Raw genomic sequence first — 19,912 nt, forward strand, 5'->3', positions numbered from 1 at the left:
TAGTGTCTCTTTAGCTGCTCTATGCGTCACTAAGTTCACCAGCTAGTCTCAAATGTTGCTCGTCTACAATCTGCTTGTGTGCAGTGGATTCATTTGAGCTTTTTCTCCGAAAAACAGCTGCCCAATGCAGATGCAAATGAGGTTAATGAGAGAGGTGAGGGTGAACTGAAACCGTAAAGCTGCGGGCCGTAAAACCGAGACGATGAGCTGCATGACCCTAAATCACGCCGTTATCCCAGCGTAAAACTCCCGGTCTAGTGATGTTGTCACAACAGCCCAACCTCCTCCAAATTGGCATTGTTAATTTAAACATTGTTTATTTAAAAACGACTGATTATTGCAGCTTTAATGAGGTCACCTTGCCAAACCTGATAGGCTAAGAAAACGAGGGACCTCTACGACAGCAAGCAGGCACAGATCAGCACAAGAATACTTGTAAGTTGACTTTTTGGCCATTTAAAGTTACCACAAAGACATTTTTCTCATTTTGGCGGTCCCCGGGGGGATTAGTGTTTCCGAACAAGTCTCTTTCGTCATTTTCCTGCAGCGGGGTCTGACAGTCTGAGCGCTCAGTCCTGGTTCTGGTTCTTTCATGTCTTTCCATCTGGTGGGCCCAGCAATATGGCCCAATATGGAGATGAGTCTCTTTGGGTTCATCACTCATAGCCCCCCTTTCAAATTACTCAGAGGAATTTGATCATTTGTAAATATACAAATATTGATTAGTGCAATGAAATACACGTTTTTGAATTCTTTATGTTTGGTATTGTGTTTTTAAAGAGATTGCATTTTCCTCAATGGGATAACAAAGCACAGCTTGAACTTGAGCTCTACATCCATCGAACATGCCTCCTGACAGCAGCGTGTCTCTGATGTTGTCCTGCAAGACACATAGCAATTTGTAAAGCTATATTGTTCACTTTCGCAAATATGATGGTTTGACTTGACATATTTTTGCTTGTGGATGTGTTACTACAGCAGTCAGAGGTTTTGTGTTTTTGGACAATATTAGTGCTGCAATCGTAAGCCTCTGACCTATTTCAAATAGGGCTGCGCCGGTTTTATTTCTTTCACGATACGCCTACACAGCTCTATAAATCCAGCTTGTTATTATATCCTGGTGCGACTGCGGGGGTTGTCATGTAATAACTAGAAACACAAGCCTGCTGTCTATGTGGAAATGCAGCAATTCAGTCGGGTGATTATTCCTATCTTCCTTTTACTTTTTTTTCTTTTTTTTGTGCGGCCTCGATTCTGGCGCCATATTACTCACACTCTTCTTGGCTGCAGCACAAAATCCCAAGTAGCTGGGGAGGCCAGTCAACAAGAGAATGTGTTGAATCAGTAATCGGAGTCTGGCGAGGAGGTAGACTGAGGAAGTGCTGGTTTAACACAGAGGAAGGGGAGGTCCACATCGTCAGTGTTGTTTTGATCATCGACAAATCTAAACCTTTCGCAGTGTTTGGTTCTTCATGGAGCTTTCACTGTTGGTGAACCTGCTCAGGGTATGATTATATACTGTCTATATCTACTGCATGCCAATGCACATGTACATTTAACATGACGGGATAATGAATAGTGGCAAAATATGTAGTAAAACCCAATAACGTTTGGAAAGAATCTAATGTGTGTGTGTGGGTGTTTCATAGTACTGCAGTCTGCCTTTCTATAGAAAATGAACAATTTAGTTGTTGTATGTCTTCGACTCAATGATGATCATGTAAAAGTGTGCAATGATCCATTCTTCATTTTCCTGACAACAGGAATACTTTGAACCAATCCGACTGACCATCACAGTCATGTTGGGACTTGTTGGTCCTGACTTGACTTGACTCGGTGACTTGTTGGCCTTGACTTGGACGTGTTGGTCTTGATGCATAATTGACATGGGACGTATTGGCCTTAACTTGGACTTAACTTGGAATTGTTGGGGTCTTGATGCACGCTTGACTTGTTCACTTGTTGGACTTGATGCAGGCTCGACTTGGTGACTTGCTGGCTTTTTCTTGGACTTAACTTTGGTCTTGTCTGTCTTAAGTTGGGTCTTAACTTGGAACTTGACTTTGACTGTACTTGGGACTTGGAGGTCTTGATGCAGGCTTGACTTGGTGACTTGCTGGCCTTTTCTTGGACTTAACTGTGGTCTTGTATGTCTTAACTTTCGTTCTAGTGTTAATGAGTCGAGGACTCTTCAGTGCCATGACTTCAGTCGGCGACAGATGAAGTGAAAAAGCTTTAAACAATAGGAGGCCTTTGCTTCCCCGCCTGTCTCGCTTTCTTCCTCCCTTTGTTTTCCGCTGGTTCAGTTCTAAGTCTTTGATTCAGCTGCGCTTTGAGCCGTGCATCCAGCGAGTCGAGCAGCATCCCTGAACCGCATCTTTCATCTCACTTTCAGCCCACTTAGCGCACACACACACACACACACACACACACACATTTTATATTTAATATTCTTCTTTACTGTCTTATTTTATTACTGTTCTACTGTTTACTGTTAGTTTAGTTATATTACTTGATTTTTATCTTTTCTTTTTTATTTACTTGTGAGCAATGCTGGCTGCTGTAATCCTGTAATTTCCCCACTGAGGGACTAATAAAGGATTATCTTATTTTATCTTACACACACACACACACACATATATTTCATAGGCTGCTGTTTCTCTTGCTTCGTGGTTTCTTCCCATTCTTCCAGCCTGCTCGTCGTTTTCTGTTGTAGCCCCGAGATTAGAAACAGCAGCCGTGAATCCGAGACAAATCACGCTGGATTTTATTTGTCCGTGGTCTCGATTCTACGGCGGAACAGTCCCACGGGCCTCTGCTGTCTGGGGGGCTTTACACAACTCAGATCACAAGGTTTCTCTGCGGTTCTGAGCTTTTGAAACACACTCCAGCCACCGGGATAAAAACAGCTCTTTAGCCGGTCTCAGTTCCCAGGAAACAAAAGCCCGAGTGATAATGATGTGAACTATCAGGGGTTTAAATTTAGAGTTACTGCTGCCTTAGCCGCATAAAGAGAGCCCTAGGCTCAGGCACAGGACTTTCCCCTTACACAATGCCCAGTGGATCGCTTCTCACCGCAAACAGAATAAATAAATCAGAACCAAGTACCCAGGAGCACGGTGTCTGTGTGGGCGACCTATCCTATTTTAAGACACATTATGAGGGCAACGTTTTTTTCCCTCCCGTCTCTTTGGTTCACTTTCCATCCCCAGCCTCGCTGTTTTCCCTCCGCTCTCATCCCTCCATTTTGTTCCTCTGTAGCTCTCTATCTTCTCCCCAAATTGCGGCGCAGCAAAATGATGATGATATTTCTTCATTGTACGTCATTTTATGAATGCCGGCAGGGCTCCTCTGCTGCCGGGGTACGCTGCATCCCAAATTAAATCCCAGAAAGCATGACAGTGCCGCGCGTCAGAGCCATAATCTGTTTGGGTTTAATATCCCTCATCTGCAAATGTGTTTGTTAAGTCGCTAAAGTGATTTTTTTTAAATTAGAGCCTCAATCACTGCAATAGTTACTTGTTTCTGCTTGCTGAACCGGCCGAGCAGAACAAATACGATGCTTTCCACTTGAAAAATGGCCTCTGCGGTTTTTGGCGGCAGTCTGTTGGAGCTGCGATTATGAATCCAGACCTTCACAGAGAGAGATAAGATACAGGCCGACGCGTTCATACGGCTCTGCTTTTTAAACCACCCCACAATGATAAGCAGGCCGACGGTAGCTTCGCAGGCCCCGCACTGTGTCTGAATGCCAATGAAGATGCCGGCACAATCAGAGAGCAGCTTCCAGAGCTCCAGCAGCGAGCCGCCAGTCGACGAGTGTTCTGACACTAATTTAATTTAATCCTGACCTCCTTTCCTCCTCTACCCAGTGAGCAGTGCGGTACGTTGGAGGGTTCAAGACCCCGGTGTGAACGCCACACACAGCCACGTCGCTGCTCGCTCCTTGTGGCTCAGTGTCTATGCCGGGATGAAACATTATTTTAAACTGAGATCCATAACATTTCGCATGAATCATATTGAGTAGGATTCCATTTGGAAGAATTTGAAAGTGTTGGAGTGTGATTTCCTTGGGCAGGATTATGAAACTCTAAACTAAGTTGGGAAGCAAACGTTTTATTATAAAAGGAGGACATAACTCTATCCAGTCCTGTCCAGGGTCCTTATCTATTATTGGTCAGGGCCTGTGGTTTAACTACTATTCAGATCCACCACTTAAAGTTACAACGAGGAACGTTTAATCTGATGAAATCATGCAGATTCACCAGGAACTCTGGTGACAAGCCCACCGCAGACAGTCAGAGATCCGGCTTCGACCCCCAGCAGGCGAGGCTCCCCCCTTCCCTAACCCTAACCCCCACTGGGAGCCAACAGTGACATCACTAAAGGAGAACCAGGCCGTAGTGCTGGGCCCGCTAAAGGGAAGGGAGGCACGGGAGATCCAGAACCAGGACTGTGCGGGGCAGACTGTCAGACCCTGCTGCAGTAAAATGAGAGAAACATTTAAATAGAAAGAGAGTAAAAAGAGCCATCCCATTAAAAGTTTGAAAAGTAACCCAATAAAACATATGTACAAAGTACTTATAACCCACAATGGTGTTGTGTTATCATATATCAAATCAATGAGCTCAAAGATGCTAAAATGTCATTTGACCGGTTAATAAGAAAACGGTGGTTGTTGGTGCTTCAAGTAGAGGAAACTGAGCCGTGTGTTCCCTGTTTCCATCACGTCTGTGAGCCTCGCTGCCACTCTCTCTCTCGGTCTACCCTCCGCGACGTGGCTCATGAGAAAACAGATGGCATCGTGGGACAGGTTCCAGAGAGCCACATGCTACCGGGGCCTCTGCCGCGCTGTCACCTCGCTGGCACGGCCTCGGTCTTAATCAGGGGCCCGGCCGTTGCCACTTTACACCTGCGCATCGTCACCGGGCCAGAAAGCACTGATGCTGATGAAGTTGATGCTCGGAACAGAAGGCTAGGAATGCCTCATCTTCCTCGGCCCCTCTTCTGTTTTAGTTTTGACGAGTTGGATGAGAGAAGCAGCTTTCAAAAGTCGATGAGAAATCAATCAAAGTAGAGCAGCGACAGCCAGATGGTTTCAGACGGGCTGTTCTAGCGTTCATGGCTATGCCTACGGATCATCAACCAGGAAGTACAAAGAGTGAAGATGGGAGTTCATTTAGAAAAGGCCGTATGCATGGAACGAGTGGGATTTGATCATTTTATCATTATTCCACTTATTTTAAAGGCAGGTACCTGTGGTGATCACTTGCATCACTACAAGTAAGCTAATTAAAATGTCATTTTATTCCCAAAAGTGCTCTGCACTGATGTTCGGAGGAAATTGCACTTAAAAGTATGATGCTATTAGCGACTCTGAGGTTTTCGGAAGTATTCCTGGATCAAAGTATTGAATCAATATTGGCTCTCAAGCCCGATATCAAGTCTTCCAACGATCTCTGGTCACACTGTTGCAGAGTCAGTTCGCTGGCAAGAGACCGCCTTTTATTATGTCAGGGTGTACTAGTTCCATAAAATCTCATTCTGAGCACAACAACCCGTCAAATAGCATCAAATATTTATCATCATACCTGTCTTCCATCTGTCTTCCATACCTGTCTTCCATCATCTGTCTTCCATCCAAGCTGTTGGCTGCCTTTGCCTGTCTTTGCCCTGAGCTAAGCGCTACAATGTCAGGAAAGTGGGAGTGAAGAAAAAGTCTGTTATTTTCATTCACGCTCTCGATACTTGTACAGTTTATAATGTTTGTATGACCTTACCAGAGCTGACAGAACTTTTAAACTCGGGAGCCAGCTGAACTCTGTTCGACCTTATTGGATTCCAAAACAGAGCCCTCGTCCAGTGTTTAGATGATCAACGTCGCAGATAGAAGAGCTGTGACATTATGCCCGGCTTCTTCTTTTTTTCCATCTTCCCCTTTCCGCCTTATCAGCTGTTATTTGATTTCCAGCAGCAGTTACAGACAGCTAATCTGAAAGCTAGCGCCGCGGTACCAATGACAAACAGAGCGGTAAGCAGAGGGCAGCGAGCTATTCAATTATAAAGTATGTTTGCATACTACAAAGAGCTGCAAATCAACAGTTCAACAGCAACATCTCTGTCCTGAAACAGTGTTCCAATTACTCTGGATAATCCACAGGACACACTGTCAATAGTATTCAAGAGACAAACAAGAAGTCAACAAGAGATTCAAGTATTTTAATTTCAACAGCCACCGAATACTTATTTCAATTTAAACGGCACCATTCATCGCATGGAAATGTTTTACTTTGAAAAGCATGTACCTTCATTTATTTAATCTGATTTCACCTCTTTGAAATTAAAATATGAAATTTCAAAAGTGGTTCCAACTCTATTTGATTTATTTCTTTACATCATGCTTTCATAAAGAAATCAGATCAACCTATGTCCAAAATTGCCGACCTGTTCCTTTTACATTGTTAACTTGTGTTCGTCTCTCAGTAATGTGTGGATTCTCTGTACTTTGGAAAGATACCAAGAAAAACTCCTTGTCAACAAGCTCCGGCCAATCGATTTTGTCTGCAACCCCGACTCTGATTGCTGTGTTCTTACGAGTCCAAACAAACCAAGAGGAGGAACTGCTCCAGGGTTCACAGTAGAGTGCCCTAAAAAACAATGTGTGTGGGATTGAGTAAAAGTGGAAACACGCTTGGACAAAGAGAAGCTGCAGAAAAAGAGGTACTGCACCCACCTTTTATTCCTCGTTCAGAACGGATGGATAATCTCATGGCGACCATGGTTGGAACATGGTTGGAACATGGTTGGAACATGGTTGGAACATAGTGTGTCAGGCTGGTATGCTTAGACTTTCCTTTCACTCCGGTCCAAGTGCTTCTTTTTATTGTGCTCGTTTTGGGTGACATGATAAGTTATCTTAAAATGGCATCTTCTTGATGGCCGGATCTGGGAGACACTCCAACAGCTCTTTTTTTATTTTTTTATTCTTGCACATCGGACGTCTCGAGATAATGGATACAAAAGACAAACATGCGCTTCCAGCCTGAGAGTAAAAAAAGAAAAAGCTTTAAAGGCTCAGAGAGGTACTCAGAATTAAAAATGTAACATAATCACTTTGTAAAACCGCACATTTTCCCCTGACCGCCTTTCTTCTAATGTGATTAAACGGGGGGAATTATAGTCCCGTTTTCAAGGAACATGTTAGGCTGTCACAATAAAGGAGCCCCAAGCCTCTTTTCTCAACAGCCAACAGTTTAGAGAAATGTATGATCTGGATTTTGTGCGCACATTGATTCAAAGTGTTTCTCGGTATAGTTTTGCCACTGCCCATTATACTCCGGAGGATTCCTACCAGCAGATGTGATTATGCCACGGAGAACACAGAGTCTGTCAGGGAAACCGTCCCCGGCTCTTCCACACGGGCTGGCCTTGATGCGCAGACATTTATTTCATCTGGAAGTGAGGAGTTTCTGTCACGAGGGAGCTGTGATCTCCAAATGCGTTCTCGTCTTGTAGAGCCCAAACACGACGTACATGGCAACGGCGTAAATGTGTCGTCATGGTTGTTGAGCACACTCGCACGTTTAATGCACACCTGGAATTTACTCGTGCAATTGGAGGGATTCGCTTCTGTAGACTGCAAGTGCGATTGCACAGAAGTAGGAAAAGAGACACAGTTGTTTTTGTACATGGACTTGCGCCATCACCGTGCGATCGGTCTTTCCGTCAAGTCGAAAAAAAGGAATCCAAGTACATTTTTATAAATGAGGTCCCCCGGGGTACTGGAGCCTGATTGGATTCCTAATGTTTTACAGGGTCTAATTAATTGCAGCGCACTCCGCCCATTGGGTTTAACAGCCTATTTCAACTGTTCCGACCTCAGAGACTCTCAGATGAGTTCTAGTCTGGTTCATACTCCTGCACATAAGTGTGAATCAGCGTTTTTACAACACCCCCGCTACACATAAACCATTATATGTGCAATGCGTAAGCTCTGGCCAGACTTTTCCTTCAAAACATCCAAACAGTGAACGAACATCAACACCAGACTCTAAAGAGGTAACAGCGGTGACGTTAAGTCGAAGACTTCTTTGTATTAGTTTGTTTCAAACATGTCGGCACAATCGCTTCAAATCTTGTCTCAAACGCCTCGGATCAGTGTTCTCTCTCATCATGTAGCATTACTGGAACTGCTGTACTGGAATGTGTCCAGAAGTTCACCGAGGTGCAGCCAACTGAGGCTCTGTGTTCAATTATTCCCGTACCTCCGTAGACACGTCCCCTCGCTATCTCTATCCGTTCACTTCACTTTCCAAAACGGGCGCACCCTAATGAAAGAGCGCCAGTCATCTACTTTAATCAAAGGTATTACGCTTTCGCCATGATTCGGTGCGTGCAGCTGCAGGCCTTTTAGAGGAGATGTGAAAACCCATCTGATGGTTGCTACAAGAAACATGTGCACTTCACACAGTTACTGTCAAATTCATTCACGGAGCTTATCACCATTTCCACCGCTTAACCATTTTGCCCCGCGTGGCGGCACATACACTTCTCCTGACATATAAAAACTCAGCTGAAACCCTTCTTCACGAGGTGACGCCGGCTTTTGTATTTAAAATGTAAGTGGAGCAACACTGCAGCCTAATAGGTGAACATATACAGTAGTTAGTGAGGACTTCTTGTAACAAGGGGCTCTATTGATCTGTGTGCTCACATAATGACCATGTTCCTTGTGTTTTCTCATTACCAGCACGCCACTGATGTTTTCTATTACCGTACCTGCCCGCTACCACTACGTCTGCCCCAGACAGTCAACAATCTCCTTTATGACTTGTTTACGTTCTCTAAGCTATTACCTCTAATGCGGTGGTGCGCTGTGATCATCACTATCCGTTAAGGGACGACCAGCGCGCAGTACAATTGTCCTTTTCGGCTCCATCGCTCCTGGAAGCTTCTCGGAAACAAATGAAAAAGCACTGCTTGAACAAAATGAGGGGTATTTAGGGGTGGGGGGGGGGTTACTCCTAAAGCATCACACACAGCGGTGACTTACGACACGAAATAGTGTGGCAGTGTAATTTACACTGAAGCCCCTCTCCCGTTGGCAAGAAAACCCCATTAACACCCACTAACTTCTGGCTTTTGTCTTGAGTGGGGAATGGTTACAATCAGCGTTCATTCCATAAGTAGATCGCTGATCACACAAAATCACACTCATCGAAAGTCTTTCCACCTGTTCCAACAACCACCAACCAATCAGTTTAAAAGAGAGACTGAATGTGAAATAGATATAGAAAAAAAAGAAAGTGCTGATGGCTGCGATCTCTTCTCACTCCTGTGCATCTATTTATTGGAACTGTGTTTGTGTGAAATATTGTGTCAGACGTCAGCTCAGCGCTGATGCCGTTTGGCGAGCTGCGTTGGCAGCCCGCCCTGTCTTTTTGACGTGTTTTTGACGCACTTCTTGTAACGAATCGAAGCGACTGCCAGTACATATACGGGCACCTGACTGTGGGTGCTACTTGTGGGTGCTACTAGATTTGGGTAATAGTTCTTGGTCGGCACATCGCTACAAGTGACAACTTTCACGGTGTCATTTTGCGCATTGTTATTAAAGAAATATTAATTCTAGCTTTAAAGGGACAGTACTGTCCCTTTAAAGTATGAATGCAATTACACCAACAAAACATGAAGATAACTCAGAAACCAGGGCCAGAGTCTAGGATTCAGGGGGATCTATTGGCAGAAAAGGAATATAATATTTATAACTAGGGATGCCACCCAAAACTCTGTTCTAAACGGGAACCGGTTCTAAATCAGTAAAAAGGAGCCGTCCATCATCGTCCAATGCAGTTAATGTTAGCGATACCATACGGAGTTTGCTCATAAGAATAGACTAACAAATGAAAGCCAATCACTTCGTAAATGTAATTTAAAGATTTTTGAACTTTATTGTATTGCTGCTCCGATAAGAACCGATAAGAGTATTGATAAAGTCCTCACGATACCCATCCCTATTCATAACTGTTTTCCTGAGTGTATAATCGCCATAAACTAAGAATCCCAAGTTTAGTTTGCTTAGAATGAGCCCTTCGTATCTGCATAGCGAAGGTCCTTTTTTTACAGAGTCCGCCATGTCTCTACACTAGCTACAATGGCTGGTGATTCAAATCCATTTTGTAAATAAACCAACAATAAGTTGGTTCATCTTTCCATGCCTCCTGTCTATTGCATCACAAATATAAAGTTGGATCATTAAAAACGGCTCTGTGAGTCCCTAACACAGCTGGAAACATCTGTGTTTATTCCAACTGGAGGAAATAGTGCATTTGTTCTATTCTGCGGTGGATTAATCCACATTTGGTGCTCCGGTGAGTATTTAGGGCGTTAGGATGGTAGAAGTGGTCTAGTGTCCAAATAAACTACGAAGCGGCTCATTGATGGGTTTTTAATAGGTTTTGTACAACAATGGAGCTCGGTGACACGGCTCGAAAGACCAAAATGCTGTACGTTTCAGGCCATATGAAAATTCATGTGCAGCATTAGTATCATGAGTTTGTACATGGCAGTACTGGCGATGAAAGACTGGAGTGCAGGGAGAATGAAGCCATTAGTGTAAAAGCTTCGACTGTAGAATGAGTGTAATAGTATGACGTTGAGACATGAGACGAGATGGACAGCTGTGTTTTTGTTGATTGCCGTGTTCATCACAGCCTAATATACAAGCGATGCATAACAGTCCTCCGCTTATCTGTTGCCATGAATACAGCAAGTCAGTGATTTTCAGAAAGGCATTCAGCACTGAGAATGAAAATATGAGCTCCACAACCGATAATTACTTCATCAATACGCACAAGTGTCGAGACGCTGGACAATAACGAGAAAGAGGAATTGGAATATAGAGCCTTTGCTTCGTTTGCAGCCTTTCCACCGCATTGACTTTGTCCGGTAAGTGTTGAGGCAGAAACTTGGCAAATGAAGTCAGCAAGTTTTATTCAACTGCATTCATTTATTCTTCAAGTCTGGCTCCCACCAGCTGGCTGAGCGTAGCCAAATGTGATCTCTTTCAACCCCAGACTCCGAAGAGTCACAATTTCCCCTGAAATACGAATGATTTTAATAACGTTGTCTCTCTCGTCCCACAAAGTGCTTTGGTGCACCAGCAGAGTTTTGTTTTCCCTCTCAAAAATCACCATTTTTAGAGCCGATCATTTGCATATCTGAGATTGCCTCACGTACAGCTTCTTTGTCGTTCCCCATCAGCAAAAGGGTTCTACGATGATGTCCTCTCCTTCTTTTAGCCTCTCGCGAGCACTTCCCTCCGTCAGCCGTGGATGATATCGATCCCGGGAGATGAAAGCTACCCAGCCAGCCCTCTAAGCCATTTAGCAACGGGGATATTTTTGTGCTCTTTGGCACAAGCGTCACCTTTTGGAGCTATTTATTGTCCAAAACGATGAGGATGATAGACGATACAGCAGTTTGGGGAAGGGCCCTTGACCATCAGGAGAGTGGAGGCTGTTACAGCAGAGACTGTCCTCTCAAAACAGCATTTGTCATTTGTTTTACATCGTTGAATACAGCATGGGTTTAGGTTTCCGTGACAAGCGCCACGGGTAGCTGTTGTTCATGACTCTGTTCCGTCAGGAACAAAGACAGAAGCAGTGTGATGTTATATCCAGAAGTGTATTTGTACTGTCATTCATTTCTTGAGGCTGGTTGTAGATACATACAGTACATACATACTTGTATACATATTGTTGTTACAACAGCAAGAAGTCTGGTGGATGGATGGAACAAAGTGACTGTGAGCTGGGAACAACCGGCATTTCCTGCCTTTACACACCAGGGGCGTGATGAATATCGTTTTTTATTTAAGTTGTTTGTATTTATTTGTTTGTTTTGTTGCAACTACGCCGAGGGAAGCCTTGCGAAATTGAATCGTACCATGATCTCATTGAAACTCATCATAAAGGGGCAGCCTTGTCGTGGTTAGCGTTTCAACACGTTTCAACGCGTTTCAACGCGTTTCAACACGTTTCAACGCGTTTCAACGCGTTTCAATGCGTTTCAACACGTTTCAACACGTTTCAACACGTGGTTAACTTTGTAAAAGGCGACGCGGTATGTTTTAGGCAATGTAAACACTTGGTTAGAAGAAGGGTTAGAAAAAAAACATTGCGGTTTGGTTCACAATAACTACGTTTGTAGTGTAACTCAAGCTACGGGCATGACGGCAACTCGAAGTGGCGGCAAACGTCCGTAAAAGTCCAATTTAATTTTGGTTTCACAACTCTGGTCTCCTGAGTAAAAATCCTGTTTTTTGTTCCTATCGAGATCCTATTGACTCAGAGCAACATCTGACTTAAGCTACTCTAGGTCGGACATATTATGGCCTGTTATCACACAATCACTCATTTTTAAGTAACTTTTTTGCCAAATACTCCTTTTTAGCTCTGTTTTTGGTCTCCACCTCCATATCTGGCTCTTTAGCTGCTAAAAGCTCCACTGTGTTCACCAGCTACCTTCACATTACATGTCGTTGTTTGATCAACTGTCAATTGAACTTGAATTGGTGCTGCTACAATGTTGTGTTGCTGACTGGAACGAATCCCTTTTGTTCTAGTTTTGGACGACGCGCCGTTGACGGGTGTAGCAGCATATTCATGGGCAATAGAAGGAGCTGTTTAACAATTACACACTGGTTTAATGTTTGGGGAGACACTTTGGGCGATGTAGTGTCATCCCATGTCTTTCCACCGCCTCACATTTTAGCTTATTATCTCACAGTGTGCTTTATTACCAGCCTGCTGGACTTTCCCCCATTTCTGATGTTTTAGGAGAGTCCACAGACCTCATCACTTCTTCTCCATCATGAATAATAGCCCGCGGAGGTCTTGAGAGATTCCCCCATACTTACCTCCTCTTTGCATTGCTCCCGCTTCTTCTCTCTCTCTCTCCTTTCAAATCATTGATTTTTTTTTTTCCTCCTCAGAGCTTTTATAAAATATTTACAATGTGTGGGCAGACTTCCTTCGCTGGGAATGGGGGGGGGGGCATCATGGTTTTGAAAGCGAGTGGTAAAAGAGAAGGAGGGAGTGGCAGAGGAGGGAAAAGCAAAGGGAGTAAAAAATAAGAGAGAGTCAGATAAGAGCGATGGAAGTCCACCCAAAAGTCGTGGCATGAATATCAACGGCTCCCTTTGAAACCACTCGCCGTTCTAAATAAATAAACAGAGCTACCGATAAAGATCGTTCCTCGAGGCTCTTGGCGCCGTGTTTTCTCCCTAAAAACCTTGTGTTTTCTCCGTCTTTACTTCTCCTTTCTTTTCACCGGAGGCTCCACTCTCTCGTTTGTGTTGTTTGTTGAAGCCTTGTTGCGGTTAACAATATCGCCTCTCCCTCCTGCTCAGATTGCTGCCTAATTAAATAAAGCCCTCAGGACTGTTCCGTAAGCGCCGCTGATGATGATACAGGCATCGACGGGGGAAAAAAACCTGAGCTGTCAACAATGCGAGACAACATCATCTCCTTAACACTGAAACAAAGCTCGCATAGCTGCAAAACACTTCAAGGTTTTCCCTGCTTGTTGTTTTTGTTAAATCATTGCTAAACAAATGATTTACAGCTAGAAAACTGACCAGAGAGAATACACCAGGCGCCTGCAGTAATAAATGTTCCTTAACTTCAGGCTCAAAACAAATACGTTCACGTAGTACGGTGTACATTTTTGGGAGGTTTTTTTGGCATGTCTTGTTGACTTTAATTTGTTGTACACTGTAGAAATAAACCCGCAGTAAAAAGAAATATTCATGGTTTAACACATTATTTTACACATTTCCCACCTACATATACATTATTCAGTAAATCTGTAGAAAAACACATGTAAGCCTCCTGGAATCAATTTGAATAAACTGAATAAGGAATTGAAAAGGTGGATTTGGTGTTTTTTAACCTGGATTTTTCTCCAAATGTTTGTGTCTAATCGGGGAAACAATATTTTGAGAGCCGCTGCAGCCGCCGTACAGGCTGTAATGTATTGTTTTTGCCACTGACAGGCTTGATTCATTATTATGTAAAAGGCCCTGCAGAGAAATAGAATGTTTGTTTTCTTCACCTTACGCTTGATCCGGTCCGTGTTTCGTCTCACAGTTTATAGACAAGGCCATTGTGAATTTGTCCAATCTGTCATTTAATATTTTTATTTTCTCATTTGTTCTCCAGGTGGGAGGGACCATGTACAACACGGGCCGCCACGTCTCCCTGCGGTTGGACAAGCAGCATCTGGTGAACATCTCCGGAGGGCCAATGACGTACAGCCACCGCCTGGAGGAGATCCGGCTACACTTCGGCAGCGAGGACGGCCAGGGCTCCGAACACATGCTGAACGGACAGGCCTTCTCCGGAGAGGTGCGTGCACGCGTCTGTGTCGGCGACAGAATACTCGGCAAAGAGAACTGCAGTTCCATATAAATGATAAAAACAACATTTGAGTCGTGCATGCAGACACTATTGTATTACATTGTTATTAAATTATTATTTGTTATTTAAGTCCTTGGCAAATTGCAGGAGCTAAAACATGAGGACACAGTTGCCTACTTGCACATCCTGCAGGAACAAAACAACAATAGCATTCAAGTGGCATCTCACCTGATTAGCTTAGCTGTATAGTGGACAGTGGTTTCATCGAAGCTTCTTTTGCTTTCACCCACACTAAACCACCAAAACATTAAAGTTGTGGGTTGTGAGGGTGTGAGCGTGCCCCACTGGTCCCAAAACCGACACTAGAGGGGACCCTAGTTTGACACAGAGGGCCACCAGTTGGTTAAGCTGTGACATTGACTGAGTGCCATGTTACACGGCTGGATGGCAAACGGCCAATACTATCAAATGTAATATTAAATACAAAACAAATATTGTTCCATTGATAAAAAACACGAATAAACAATCTTTTTTTAAACTCACTGCAGTTTTGGTACACGAATATCAACAAATATCAAAAAATATCAACAAATATCAACAAATATCCGGCATTTGTAGTCGCGTAAATACATTTTTCAATTCTGCCAGTCTAACTTTGTTTATCCCACTAGTTCAGTTTGCATTTAATTCATTATGTTGATGAACGTCATTGTTATACTGGTGGGGTGAAATTCTCTGAAACATAAAGTCATCACCCGCATTGTTTTCGTAGACCACACTCCAAAGAATCTGACTCACTTTCGAAAGAAATATTTTTGCATAATCTTTTAATCCTTTTTTTCAAAACCTTAATTGGTCCTTGATGGGTGGAAACCTTGTATCTACACTTCAAGTGCCCTTTGATTTCAGCTTCCCCGTCATGCATTTTGTGAATTAATTCAGTGGAAGAAAAGGTCTCTGTGCCCGAAGGAGCCAGAATGTCCCCCAATCTGCAGAGAACCGTGTGACGCTCTCAATAAGTGGTTTTTTTTACATGACGCAGTGCTTTTCAGCAGGAGCAAGCTTGTCTTGGAGATGACAGTTAAGCGTTTAACTCCCTCACACACACACACACACACACACACACACACAAACGCATACTGTCGCCATTTTAAACATAATGACGAGCGAAACAATTAGCGTCCCCCGGCTTTGATCGCTCAACTAGAATCACGAGTCGCTCACGCCGCTGCATTCCACCCGCCGCCATTAAGTGAATGCCAATTTGTGTGGCAACAAAATAATTGCAGTTTTGACAGGCAAATTTATTATAATTAATGAAAATCATTTGTCCTCCCTCAGAGTCCGGGAACTGATATTCAAATCATAATAAAGCAAGTGTTTACTGTGTCCTTCGGGGTGGAGAGAGCTGTGACCCCGAGCCTGAAAGCACACCGTGTGCACACACACACACACACACACACACATATACATAACACAATATTGAGGCTTGCTCCGGTGCTTCGTGTTTTATGTAATTTACCGTTTGTGGGTTAACACTGTGTTGGAGGAGTTCTTCAGAAGCAAGTAGAGAAGCTGATTACGGCCATGTTGTTTTTTACTGCAAAAATGATTTCATTTGAATGTTGGCACTCACAGACTTCCATAGTTTCTTGAGTCGGGTGATGAAATCTGTTTTGCACTCTGAATGTCTTTGCATGCGGTAAAAGATCGAACTCGAGCCTCATCTCATGTCTCTATCACATGACGTGTCAGTGTCCCCTCCCCCGCTCATCCAAACAAATCCACAGAGTTGATTGACGGCATGTGGTCCAACATCTCACTGTGAGTTGACAATAGGTGCTGTTTTTCAGTAGATCCGCTCAGACAGACAGATAGTTGTAGCTCTGCCAGAGTTACCAAACCACAGGGGAGAACACAACCAGGAAAAGGCCGGTAACAGATGTGTTGTTCGTCTTTCTTTCTTCTTCTTCTTTTTAAACATCCCATTCCCTTTTGCCATGTTCTCCTTCGAACATGCAACAACAGTTACTGAGTGAAACAGCAACTAGAAAACATCCACCTCCCCCGATAGCCCACACCAGCCTTTTTTTCTTCTTTTTTTCTGAGCATAAGCAGCGCCCTCAAGGTCCAATAAGATGTTTCATCATCGGAAATGCAGAAAAAAATCCACTCTCTTTCTCTCGTTCCCAATGGCTCCCTCTCGCCCCCGTCTACAGATGAGTGGTGGCTGTGCATGTCCTTGAAACGTGACTAAAGAGAGAAAACATCACAACTTTTTTAAAGCAAAAGCGTCCTTCTGAAATAGCAGCCTGTGGGAGGGTGTGTGTGTGTGTGTGTGTGTGTGTGTGTGTGTGTGTGTGTGTGTGACTGACTTAGCTCTCCAAAGCTTTCATCTTTAAATCACCCCTTTATGTCATCATACTCATTTTTGTTTGTGTTCAATTCCGTTTTATGGCACACCATGGTCCATGGTAGTGAAGTATCAAAATACATACATTAAAACAGCCATAAAATAAAATGCATCATGCACATACATATCCCATGAAATAAGATAAAGTAAAAGTTATCAGCATCAACGTAGTGTAAATATTCAAATACAGCACGATACAGACTTTGTTAGGATTAGCCAGTGCATTAATGTTACTGACTGCCTCATCCAATCTACACATGCATTTGTATTAATATGATTTATTATCAGTTCCTGACATGTGGGCACAAGTATAGTAATGAACATATCTGCCTCTGTAAAGTCCTAGCTCACACAGTCACATCCTCCGCCTCACTGCCCTGAAGAGGCAGATCCTCTGTCGCTGTCGCATCAGTAATCCTGAGACCGGGGTTGTTCGCATGTTGCGTTTAAAGCCGCGTGTGAAAACCGCCAGCCGTGGCGTTTTCATCCTTTCAGCCCACTGTTAACCACCGTAAAACCCCTCGCAGTAGCTTTACTGCTTACTGTTTGCAGAAGGATATCTGCCTGCTGGATTGGTTGTTCCACGTCACTTGACACGTGTGTGTTCTAAAGGCTGAACTGTAATGTCTTATCCCGGGGCTCAGCCGATGTGACCTGGAAAATAGGCGCTTGGGAACGCTTGCACGCCAGGATGGTTGTCCCTCTTTGTTTTCAATGCGCCTTCTCTGCGCAACAATGGATTTGAGGTGAACGGCCCCTCACAATTCTTCTGGTCACCTCCGCTTTATCCAAGCTTGGCTAACCATGGGGTTTGTTTTCAACCTATTACCTGCTGCTCATTTTTCTTTCCTCATATGAAGTCCCTTTCGGGATGTCGTCTCATTCCTGGATCAGCTTTACTTTTGTGAAGACAAAGTCAACATTGACTCATTTCACCAAAGTTAATGCTGGTTAAGTAAACCGGCATACTTATACTTACTTATACCTAACGAAAATACTTATTTTAAGCCAAACCCCCATCTTGTCCTAAACCAACCAAGTACTTTTGTTAGACCTGACTCGGGGGGGCTGTATGCATGTGACGAGCCAAAACGGCCACAGACCAAGCGATGATGTGTTGAACCAGAATGACCCTTTACAGCGACACAGCAGAATACATGTCAAAAGAAAAATGCCTCTTCCACTTTGACATGCCAGATGAAAGTGCTAAGAAGCCTTTATACAGAGCTTTCCACGAGCACCTAAGCTCGACGTTCATCTGCTCATTGTCCAACTTGACCATGTGTTTCAGGCGAATAAAGGTTCGGTCTGTATCTGGATATTCTATGTGGATGTGTCAGTGAAGGTGTAAATGCAGGTAGAAGGTGTTGCAGCTGGATTGCTATTTTAATTGTGCAACGGCACGCACAGACCGCATGCCGAGGTGGCCTGGCTCGCATCAAGTTTGGATCTCAGCGAGGTGTGGACAGCTTTGGGGCACAATGCGGATAAATGATCAAACGTAGGTCTCCTTCGTCTTCCCGCCACACGGGTCTTCGTCTCCCGAGGAGAGCAAAGGGAAGAGAGGAGGAAATTTTGCTGCTTCAAAATAAAAGCTTTTAATTAAACAACAAAGTAAAGGTGGACTTTTATCTCCTTTGACCGTAAAATATGTCTGCTCACTGTGCAGTCAGGCAATGTCGCATTGAAGTGTGGGCACACACATTCGGACACCGCAGACTTCCGTCGCAATGAAAAGAAAAGTGTAACCATGGCGCTACTTATGTACGTTAAAAATAAGTCGACGTTGACGAGACTCCTGGCTGAAAGTCCTGTGTTTGTCCTTTGTCGCCGCCACGGCGCCTTACTTCCTCCTTTACTCCCTTCATAATTACGAGGGTCACTAGAGGCAGCCCTGTAGCCTCTTTGAGTTGCGAGAGAGAGACTAATGTGATGTGTGCTGGCTGGCTGCCACATTACAAGACATGCCAGTAGTTAATTTATGCTGTGTGTGTGTGTGTGTGCTCGCTCCCCTGGAGCTTCTTCACAGTCTAATCTGAAAATGAAACACCTTGGTCTTTTAATAAGTGCTAAAATATTCCAAATAGTATTCCTTCACCAAGTTGTTTTTTCACACTCAGCCATCCGATCCTCCTCTGACAGAAAGTGCTGCGAGCTTGAGTAACTGCCTTTCAAAAAGCACTCTTTCATTTATACTTTCGTCCGATTTGACCCGTACAAAAAACCGATGAACTTGTAATATGTTTCTCTGCTGGACTACCGCCACAAGTGTTTCCATGGATTTCCCTCCTTCCAGGCAGCGACCGCTTTCTGTTCATTCCAGTCTGCCGTCCAGACCTGAAACCGGGGTGATCCATCACAGGGAAGAATTCATCTCTTTTATTTATGGTCAAAGTTATGTTGAAGTTCGGTCACAAAGCGACTATACTGAACATACTTGTCGGTGCGTTGAAGAACACTCTGACATCGGAGTGAGCGGACTTAAAAATCTGCTTTAATTTAACAACACACTCAATTCATTTCAGCACTTTCCATCTTTGTTTTAGTTTTTTACTCGTTGATTTGTCTATTTATTCATGTTATTTGTTTTGGGAAAAGTATGGCATAAACCAATGCCACATACTGCTTCATTTGTAGCCTACGCTAATTTGCAATGGCCATCCCTAAATGGGAATGTAGAGCATTTGTGCTCGTTAAGTTGTTCCTGCACAACTGTATTTCTGTCTTTCAACAGCAGTAGACCACGATTGAGAAAAGAAAAAAAAGCAATTATAAAACTGCCATACCATTGCAGACTTTCTATTCTCTCATTTTCATTCACTTTCCACCAACATCCCCTCAAACTATGCAGTCCGGGAAATGATTGAAAAGCAAACACTGCTGAGCAGCCGTTCCCTTAATGACCTTTTATTTACCCATTATCACCCATTATCCGGATCATCTGATGAAACAACATGATGATGGACAAAACAAATGGGATTACACCCAATAAATTGAACGGTTAGCCCCTGCAAACTGAAGGAGATGCCGCTCGCTGCTAAAGAGAGGATCCGGCTATATTTAATCCAAATCATGTTAA

The 19,912-nt window shown here is 43.7% G+C and overlaps 1 protein-coding gene across 1 annotated transcript in view; it reads left to right on the plus strand.

The window, feature by feature from the left end:
• Nucleotides 1-19,912, plus strand: part of ca10a (carbonic anhydrase Xa) — a 133,196-nt gene that overhangs the window by 96,903 nt on the left and 16,381 nt on the right. The window contains exon 4 of the mRNA XM_079293838.1: nt 14,223-14,408. Within this exon, the coding sequence (XP_079149964.1) occupies nt 14,223-14,408 (186 nt within the window). The remainder of the gene's footprint in view (nt 1-14,222; nt 14,409-19,912) is intronic.

Source organism: Melanostigma gelatinosum, assembly GCF_949748355.1.
Source record: "Melanostigma gelatinosum genome assembly, chromosome: 21".
Classification (NCBI taxonomy): Eukaryota; Metazoa; Chordata; class Actinopteri; order Perciformes; family Zoarcidae; genus Melanostigma; species Melanostigma gelatinosum.